This window comes from Thalassophryne amazonica, chromosome 10 (assembly GCF_902500255.1).
Source record: "Thalassophryne amazonica chromosome 10, fThaAma1.1, whole genome shotgun sequence".
NCBI lineage: Eukaryota > Metazoa > Chordata > Actinopteri > Batrachoidiformes > Batrachoididae > Thalassophryne > Thalassophryne amazonica.
The window spans coordinates 74,089,639-74,100,222 of record NC_047112.1 but is presented as its reverse complement, the minus strand read 5'-3'; the positions used below and the strand labels follow the sequence as shown (position 1 = coordinate 74,100,222).

At 39.2% G+C, this 10,584-nt stretch overlaps 1 protein-coding gene across 1 annotated transcript; it reads right to left on the bottom strand.

The window, feature by feature from the left end:
* Positions 1-2,036: 2,036 nt before the first annotated feature.
* On the bottom strand, positions 2,037-9,983 carry LOC117518988 (calcium homeostasis modulator protein 6-like). The gene is made up of 2 exons (XM_034180279.1): positions 9,396-9,983; positions 2,037-2,689 (listed from the first exon to the last, which is right to left on the bottom strand). The coding sequence occupies exons 1-2, from the start codon at positions 9,939-9,941 to the stop codon at positions 2,258-2,260; spliced, it is 978 nt and encodes a 325-aa protein (XP_034036170.1). The 5' UTR covers positions 9,942-9,983; the 3' UTR covers positions 2,037-2,257.
* Between the last annotated feature and the right edge of the window lie 601 nt (positions 9,984-10,584).

The window sequence follows — 10,584 nt, the reverse complement described above, 5'->3', positions numbered from 1 at the left end:
CAAGATGGCAAACCCAATAAGACTGTCTTAAAAAGGTTAACAGCCAAAAATGCTTACCATGGTGCAATAAGTGGAAGTGTGTCACTATGCTCTTGAAAAAGAAGAAACGAGAGACTGTGCATAAAATGTGCTTTTTGTCTTCTTAAAATGTTTATTTAAAAAAGGAAGATTTGGTGTACAAAAGGTCTGAACTAACATATCTTGGAAAAAGGGGAAGGTTTTATAATCACAGTAGTCTTACATTCAAAACAATACGGTACCACATTGAGAAAAAGGAAATTACAGACTTATTAATCACATAGGACAGAAAAAAAACAAAAGTAACATCTATGCCAAACTCCACGGTGTGCATGACAGCACAAGTACAGTTCGGGAGTGATTACAAGATAATCGATTTATCATACATAATCAGTAGCAAAGGTGATGGATTGCGGTCGATTCAGGAGTTTGTGTGTGAGGTCTGTCTTTCTGGATGAAACAGCTGGATTATAGTCAGTTAAACTCTTCATACATCCACTGCCATCAGTCATGATAATTTCCAGAACTGTGTTTCTTCTTGTCATTAATTCCTCACACATGAGCAGCAAATCGGTTTCCTTTGCACTAAACTACTCATTCTTGTGCTCATCCTCTGAATAGTAATGTGTACCAGGTTCAGGGGCATCTGGGACATTACAGGTGAAGACAGGTGATAATTGGATTGGATATCAGTACAAAATGTCCCTGCATACTGTGAAGCATTAAACTGGCCCCAAATGGAATTACTCTAATTTTCATATTCTGCACAATTCATTTCACTGCACGCCATTAAGAGAAGGTCTGTTGTCTTATATGTGTTTGTATTTTTGTACAGTCAGATTTAGTGATCGGAACATTTTGTTTCTGTTTGCAACAGAAAAGAAAACACTGATGTCATCATAACTACAGTTAGCTCACTACAGGTGGGAAATTCATCACAGTGGAGACGCAGAGTTTTTAGAGCTGCTGTGTTGCTCCCAACCCATCAAACAGCATCACAGTTCAATAACTTTACAAGCTCACATACACTCAGGAACAGGCTCTATGTTGCGAGCACCACTTGTAGCGATATATTGGGGGAAAAACTAAATTACTCAAAATAACTCCTGTGCTTATTTGTACTACAAGCTCCAATGGACTTGTTTTATTTGTGGACCGGCTGTCTGATGATCTGATGTACATAACGTATATACAAAGACGATTCTACAGCAGTTAATTAAAGTAAGTGCTAGTTGATTTGGAGTTGATCTATATGTCTCAATGGTGCCTACAACATTACTTTCTGGAGAACCCAAAATAAATGTGCTTTAATTATAATAAAATAGTATTATGATATAAATTATTTGACAAGAAGATGTCAGTATGACAATGAGCTGCTGTGGTGACCCATAATGGAGCAGCCAGAAGAAGATATTACTAAGACACTTGAAGTAATGAAGGTGTGAGCGAAGTGTGGGAGTCATGGCTTCAAGACCAAACAACACTTAAATGAAGCATTTTAATCTCTTCACATCTAATACCACAATGTAACATTCACTTCTTTGGCCAACTTTCATTTTTATGACCAATGATTATGTTGCTAACACTCCCTGATTCTACTACATGTTCACAAGGTGCTATGAGTGAGTGGTTCATGATGCATTAAGCTGCCAGATTTGTTCAAGTTTGGTGTGCAACTTCAGACTGCATATATTTACTTAAAGTGTAAACATTATAATTTGATTAAAGCAAGCACAATACTCAGCACTGTACTAAAAGCTATGGCTACATTATTTTAGCCTACACGGCTAATGTGAGGAACAACACATTATCTTGAACAAAAACTCACGTTATTTCATGTTCTTCAGTAAAGCTGAGTTGTCCTTTGGTTTCAAGTGCACAAATGCATGTTTGCAAATAGCTTTTATGAATCGCTTGCTCGTTCTTATCTGCTTCAAATGCAAAGTACATTTCACTTTTGTTGTCTGAAGCTGGATACTATTGTGTTAATGAGCCAGAGTGGAGCTGTTAGTTGGGGGTTTTTTTGTGCTTTGATTTATTTTTTTTTTTAACCTGACATTTGCACAAAAGCTGGAACATAAAACAATATAAATTTTATTTTAATTATGATGTATTTCAGCTGTAGTACTTTATAAAGCACATACAGTTTTCTGACAATCATCATCAAATGACAACATCAATTTTTCCATCAATTTTCCGTGTGGTTCCCAAAAGCAGTCAGGAATAACGAAGATGCTTCTCACAGCGCGGAATTCCCAACATCCACAAAATCGATAACAGCAGGGTTGACTGCAGGAGAGCCACTTGATTTGACTGAAGAAAATCTCACTATGCCTTCTATCTCACTGTAGTTCTCCACACACTTCTGCAGTGTGCTGTAATATTGGTCACGGGTGCTGAACTTGTACAGAGAGGAGATTTTCATCCAGTCACGGTTAGAGGGTGTATCGATAGGCTCAGGTGGAGTTTTCTGGAAGAAGCTCTTCACGTTCCTCTCAGCGAGCTGTTTGGCATGCTTTACAGTGTACAGATCCATCATGTCAGCCTCCTGCTGAGCATAAACCCTCCAAAACTGGAGCTGGAGGAAGCTGATGGGGGACGTACACCGATCCAAACAGGTGAAGACCAGGTAGATCATGATGAGGGCAGCAATGAGCAGCCAACCTGCAATCTGTGAATCCCATAAACACATATTAAAGTGTAAGTGACATGGTATGTATTTTTTTTTTTTTTTTTTTTTTTGGAGTATTTAAGACTAAAATGAAACGGTTTGAAATTTATCCTTTCCTGGTGCGCAGTTACTGAAGAGATAAATCGGACTCTGTTGTTTTCTCTGGGCCCCTCCCCAATCAGACCGGGAGTGACATGTTTAGCCGCATGTTCTCCTTGAATTGCTGGCTGTCTGAGTGGTGTCCAAAAAATGAGGTGGGCTTCATTGATAATTGGCAAAGCTTCTGGGGAAAACCTGGTCTTGTTAGGAGAGACGGCATCCATCCCACTTTAGAGGGAGCAGCTCTCATTTCTAGAAATCTGGCCAATTTTTTGGGATCCTCCAAACTGTGACTGTCTAGCGTTGGGACCAGGAGGCAGAGCTGTGGTCTTATACACCTCTCTGCAGCTTCTCTCCCCCTGCCATCCCCCTATTACCCCATCCCCGTAGAGACGGTGCCTGCTCCCAGACCACCAATAACTAGCAAAAATCTATTTAAGCATAAAAATTCAAAAAGAAAAAATAATATAGCACCTTCAATTGCACCACAGACTAAAACAGTTAAATGTGGTCTATTAAACATTAGGTCTCTTTCTTCTAAGTCCCTGTTGGTAAATGATATAATAATTGATCAACGTATTGATTTATTCTGCCTAACAGAAACCTGGTTACAGCAGGATGAATATGTTAGTTTAAATGAGTCAACACCCCCGAGTCACACTAACTGTCAGAATGCTCGTAGCACGGGCCGGGGCGGAGGATTAGCAGCAATCTTCCATTCCAGCTTATTAATTAATCAAAAACCTAGACAGAGCTTTAATTCATTTGAAAGCTTGTCTCTTAGTCTTGTCCATCCAAATTGGAAGTCCCAAAAACCAGTTTTATTTGTTATTATCTATCGTCCACCTGGTCGTTACTGTGAGTTTCTCTGTGAATTTTCAGACCTTTTGTCTGACTTAGTGCTTAGCTCAGATAAGATAATTATAGTGGGCGATTTTAACATCCACACAGATGCTGAGAATGACAGCCTCAACACTGCATTTAATCTATTATTAGACTCTATCGGCTTTGCTCAAAAAGTAAATGAGTCCACCCACCACTTTAATCATATTTTAGATCTTGTTCTGACTTATGGTATGGAAATAGAAGACTTAACAGTATTCCCTGAAAACTCCCTTTTGTCTGATCATTTTTTAATAACATTTACATTTACCCTGATGGACTACCCTGCAGTGGGGAATAAGTTTCATTACACTAGAAGTCTTTCAGAAAGCGCTGTAACTAGGTTTAAGGATATGATTCCTTCTTTATGTTCTCTAATGTCATATACCAACACAGAGCAGAGTAGCTACCTAAACTCTGTAAGGTAGTTAGAGTATCTTGTCAATAGTTTTACATCCTCATTGAAGACAACTTTGGATGCTGTAGCTCCTCTGAAAAAGAGAGCTTTAAATCAGAAGTGTCTGACTCCGTGGTATAACTCACAAACTCGTAGCTTAAAGCTGATAACCCGTAAGTTGGAGAGGAAATGGCGTCTCACTAATTTAGAAGATCTTCACTTAGCCTGGAAAAAGAGTTTGTTGCTCTATAAGAAAGCCCTTCGTGAAGCTAGGACATCTTTCTACTCATCACTAATTGAAGAAAATAAGAACAACCCCAGGTTTCTTTTCAGCACTGTAGCCAGGCTGACAAAGAGTCAGAGCTCTATTGAGCTGAGTATTCCATTAACTTTAACTAGTAATGACTTCATGACTTTCTTTGCTAACAAAATTTTGACTATTAGAGAAAAAATTACTCATAACCATCCCAAAGATGTATCGTTATCTTTGGCTGCTTTCAGTGATGCCGGTATTTGGTTAGACTCTTTCTCTCCGATTGTTCTGTCTGAGTTATTTTCATTAGTTACTTCATCCAAACCATCAACATGCTTATTAGACCCCATTCCTGCCAGGCTGCTCAAGGAAGTCCTACCATTATTTAATGCTTCAATCTTAAATATGATCAATCTATCTTTGTTAGTTGGTTATGTACCACAGGCCTTTAAGGTGGCAGTAATTAAACCATTACTTAAAAAGCCATCACTTGACCCAGCTATCTTAGCTAAAGCTTCTCTTAGCTTCTCTCAAAGATTCTTGAGAGGGTAGTTGTAAAACAGCTAACTGATCACCTGCAGAGGAATGGTCTATTTGAAGAGTTTCAGTCAGGTTTTAGAATTCATCATAGTACAGAAACAGCATTAGTGAAGGTTACAAATGATCTTCTTATGGCTTCGGACAGTGGACTTATCTCTGTGCTTGTTCTGTTGGACCTCAGTGCTGCTTTTGATACTGTTGACCATAAAATTTTATTACAGAGATTAGAGCATGTCATAGGTATTAAAGGCATTGCGCTGCGGTGGTTTGAATCATATTTGTCTAATAGATTACAGTTTGTTCATGTAAATGGGGAATCTTCTTCACAGACTAAAGTTAATTATGGAGTTCCACAAGGTTCTGTGCTAGGACCAATTTTATTCACTTTATACATGCTTCCCTTGGGCAGTATTATTAGACGGTATTGCTTAAATTTTCATTGTTACGCAGATGATACCCAGCTTTATCTATCCATGAAGCCAGAGGATACGCACCAATTAGCTAAACTGCAGGATTGTCTTACAGACATAAAGACATGGATGACCTCTAATTTCCTGCTTTTAAACTCAGATAAAACTGAAGTTATTGTACTTGGCCCCACAAATCTTAGAAGCATGGTGTCTAACCAGATCGTTACTCTGGATGGCATTTCCCTGATCTCTAGTAATACTGTGAGAAATCTTGGAGTTATTTTTGATCAGGATATGTCATTCAAAGCGCATATTAAACAAATATGTAGGACTGCCTTTTTGCATTTACGCAATATCTCTAAAATCAGAAAGGTCTTGTCTCAGAGTGATGCTGAAAAACTAATTCATGCATTTATTTCCTCTAGGCTGGACTATTGTAATTCATTATTATCAGGTTGTCCTAAAAGTTCCCTAAAAAGCCTTCAGTTGGTTCAGAATGCTGCAGCTAGAGTACTGACGGGGACTAGCAGGAGAGAGCATATCTCACCCGTGTTGGCCTCCCTTCATTGGCTTCCTGTTAATGCTAGAATAGAATTTTAAATTCTTCTTCTTACTTATAAGGTTTTGAATAATCAGGTCCCATCTTATCTTAGGGACCTCGTAGTACCATATTACCCCATTAGAGCGCTTCGCTCTCAGACTGCGGGCTTACTTGTAGTTCCTAGGGTTTGTAAGAGTAGAATGGGAGGCAGAGCCTTCAGCTTTCAGGCTCCTCTCCTGTGGAACCAGCTCCCAATTCAGATCAGGGAGACAGATACCCTCTCTACTTTTAAGATTAGGCTTAAAACTTTCCTTTTCGCTAAGGCTTATAGTTAGGGCTGGATCGGGTGACCCTGGACCATCCCTTGGTTATGTTGCTTTAGACGTAGACTGTGTTTCATAATTATTGTATGGCCTTGCCTTGCAATGTGGAGCGCCTTGGGGCAACTGTTTGTTGTGATTTGGCGCTATACAAGAAAAAAGTTGATTGATTGATTGATAAATATTCGGATTTTGAACTGTGCACCATTAAAAACCAGGTTCTTCCTGGCTACTCCCGACACTGGAGAAGGAACAGGAAGTGTCATCAGGGCCGGAACCATTATTTTTATAGTCCCATTAATTTATGGATTTTTCCAGGCTACTGACAGCCCCGTTTCCACCAAGTGGTTTGGGTCAGTGACGCACGTTTTTATACGTGTCAGAATGGTTCATTTTTTGCCAACAGAATGCTTTTGATTGGCAGGTGGAGGACTTTTATTGACGAGCATGCTAACACAGCGTCTGCGGCTTGTCCACAGTTTTTTAACTTGCAGCACAAACAGGAACGACTCGATCCATCAGCTGCAGACACAATGGCCCAATCTCAATTCTCTTTTGTACCCCTTCCCCTTGGCACTACCCCTAACCCTACACCTACCCCTTTAAAACAAGGGGTAAGGCAAAGGGGTATTAAGACACCCCTCCACCTTAAGGGGGGAAAAAACTGCCCGTCTCAAACTGCCATCTTCACTGTTTGTTAACATGGCAACCAAAGCGCAACTTGTGGCAGTAGCCTGTTTGCTCTTTTTATTTTCTCGCCTTTCTGCGTAAATGCAAAGAAATAGAAGAAGTTGCAGATTTCTTCAATGCATCGCAATCAGGTCAGAGAATTTTGTGATATTAATAATTAATTAATTAGTAATTTATACAGTAATAATAATAATAATGAATAGTATTAATAATTAATTGATTAGTAATTGATTAATGTTAATAATAAATAATCATTAATTAGCATAATATTAATATTGTTAATTGGTTAATCATTAATTGGTCAATTAATAATTAATTAATTAATTACTTAGTAATTAAAATAAACACTTTAAATATATCAGTCTGTGTGGAATGAATGTATACATTATACAAGTTTCACTTTTTGAATGGAATGACTGAAATAAACTTTTTCATGATATTCTAATTATATGACCAGCACCTGTATGTATGTTATGGGCTGCATCTAGTTCTGTTAACCTTACATTTCTTTTTTAAATTCTCTCATTTTTGCATCCAGCACTATTTCCTTTAGAAATTTCCTTGACAAATAATAGCAGTCTATTAGGACGTCAGGTTATGTGTTACACATATACATGTGTATGTATATATTTTCCAACTTACTCCCATTGGTGAAACTTTCTGAAATTTTCTGCCTGAAAGCTTATTAGGAGACGAGTGTGTTCAGGGCTTCCTGTTTGTTTACAAAATACACACGCTTTACAGACCTTGAAATCCAACAGCAGGGGTTGCTATTATCCAAAGATTTATGAACATACAAATTAACATGCTTATCCTTTATTATGATTTTCTCCATTGTGAGATATAAAGGTGTCTTATTGTAGTGTTCATGTGTATGTGCATTATAACACATCAGCACACAAGTGAAGTTCCGATATTCTTCAGAACGACAATATACGCAACATGTATCCAGCAGCATACATGTTGCTGTCATAGGCAACTGCCTGTAAAGTTTTTTTTGGTAAGTTATAACTTTCTAAACAGTGTAATTTGTAATGAAAGCTGCTTACATTGTGCGGCTCTTTCGGCGCCATGTTTGTTTCTGTGGAGACAGTGGTAAGCTCCTCCTACCCCTCTAAACGGAGTGTGCATCCAGATGCATTCCATTTGAAGGGGTTTGTAGCCCTCCACCTACCCCTCAACATTGCTCCAAAAAGAAAATTGAGACAGCCCCCTGTCTCTCGTGCCTGCGCAAAATGGAGGTGAAGGGGTAAGGGGAAGGGCCAAGTGAATGGATTACACCTGTAGTTCACCATGCCAGTTGCGGATCAACACAGCAGAGACGCGAACCATCATGGACTTTTCTTCGGCCAGGACAACAAATTAAATTATTTTCAGACAATGATCTCACTGAAACGGACAGGTAAGAATATATACAGTATTTACACCTTGTGTGAATGGTTTTAATATTTAATAACGTGCGCACAATGTAGTAAAGCGTGTGCACATTCTCTCCACATGCAAAACATTTTGCGATGACACTTCCAGGGCTCCATACATTACTAACCTACAGTACATTAACTGTATTCAAAGAGCTGACAAAAAACCAAAGTATCACCTGCATGCTGAAATCGCCTGCATTATTTATTTATTTATTTATTTTATAATCACCATTCTGTGTTCTGAACTCTGCCAATATTGTCACTGTTCAAGGTTTTGTCTTCATCATTATCATCTAAATAAGGCTCAAAACCATAAGGTTGTGTCCCCCACAGTTTCTTCAGGCACACATTTAGACTGGACTTAAAAAAAAAAGCTCCACACAAGAAAAAAAAAAACTGTACGAAAACAGCTCGACCTCCGCTGTGTTTGCAATTGATTTGGGCTTGCATCAGCAGGTGCCGTTCTTGTGATGATGTAGCAACAATATGGCTGCGGATGAGGGCTGAAATAGAGTGCAGGCTTCAGACAGCTGTTGTTTATCCTGTTGTTTATCCTTCACCTGTGCACTTATCGAATTTTATTGTTCAGGATTTTTTTTAAATAAACATTTAATCATTTTTAGTGATTATTTGTGCACATTTTTTGGTGTCATATGCACTTTAAGGATTTCTAATAGTGTATAGGGGATGTTAAATAAACATCACACATTTATTACTCAACAAACCTGATGTAATGTTGAATTACCTTTTGCCATCTTCAGTTCTACTCTATAAATGCTGACTAGTATGAGTCACATTTTGCTGTGAACAAGCATATGTAACCATAAACATGATTTTTTTTTTTCCCACTGCCAACAAAGCTAGAACAATATGGCTTTAGCGTCACCAAGTCCAAAAAGTCCTTTGATTGAGAAACATACAGACATTAAACATAATTGTGGACTTGCATCTGGCTTAAAATCTAAACAAATGCTTCTTGAACATAGGTCTATCTCTTCACAAAACAAAGTCAAGTTAACTCAGAGAGCATGCACTGGTGTATCCACAACATCACAGTACTGCTTTGGGTTCTTGATGGCAGCCACCCAATCTGGAAACCAGTCCATCACCACCACTTACAAAGACATGCAGGTTAGGTGAATTGGAAACTCACCTGAGATTCTGCTCTGAGGGTGACCAGCACGTCATCTCTGTCTGGCAGCAGCACGCTGCTGGGTTTCTTACAGGGGAACTTGTAGAGATCTTCCTGACACTGGATTTTTGAGGTCTTGTCTCCACACAAATGCTCTCTGTATGCAGTCACATTGATCCCAGTCATGGCACACTCAAAATATTTCCCATGCAGCAATGCCACGGCAATCCAGCTGGACGGTGCAACCAGTGTGGCTCTGTTGATCTGGAATAGGGCCATCCCACAGGCTGCGATGCTCCTCCACTGACACCCCGTAGATCTGTGCTGGCATATCCCTGTCAGCAGTCGCCACAACGTTTTGTTCAAGATGTAGCCCAGCACCAACAGTGCCAGAGCAGGCACTAAAAGAAACACCAGGCCGTAAAAAAAGTTCCAGTTGTTGCAGGGACACTCAAACACCACTGAAGAGAAGATCTGCTCCCCGCCTGCCGTCAGCAACGCGACTAAACCAACCCCAATATTAGCCTTCGGATTTGCAATGGTGAGAATTGTTTTAAATTTCTCCATCTCTGCAAGCGCTCCCAAACTACTGTGTGAAGTCTTTTACTCTCACTTCCACTTTTTTTTCTACCCGGCTGTTGTCGCTGAGTGGTATATGTGTCTTCCTGCCCTCGCCTCTCCTTCCTCTGGGCGTCACGTAACTGTATACAGCTGGTAGGTGATCTGTTCTCTGTTGTATTCAAAGCGAAACATGGATGCTGGAGGTGCAACGTTTTTGGAACAAATAGTGGCTGAAATAAAGAATAAACTGCTTGTATGTTGTGATGTACCACAGTTGTGACACAAAGAATGTTTGCATTCATGAAATGTCAATGGACCTGACAAGTAGAGAATCTGCACAGCAATGCCACCTGTGGATTTTTTTTTTTTTTTTTTCCAGGTGAGAAAAACGGGTTTGGCTGAGGTACGGGGTGGAAGTCGAGTACAATAGACGGCAGTGGAAATGCAAGAAGAAGAAGAAGAAAAAAAAAAACCCTGCAACCTCTGTGAATAACTATTGAATCACTTAGTTGGAAATGAACAAACATACATCAAACATATGAAATATGCTTATTTAAATTAATTACAAGTTGTTCTCCAGATTAAGTAGAGGGGAAAAAATATTCACATAAAGAATCACAAACTTATGTTCTGTTACTCATCTTTTATT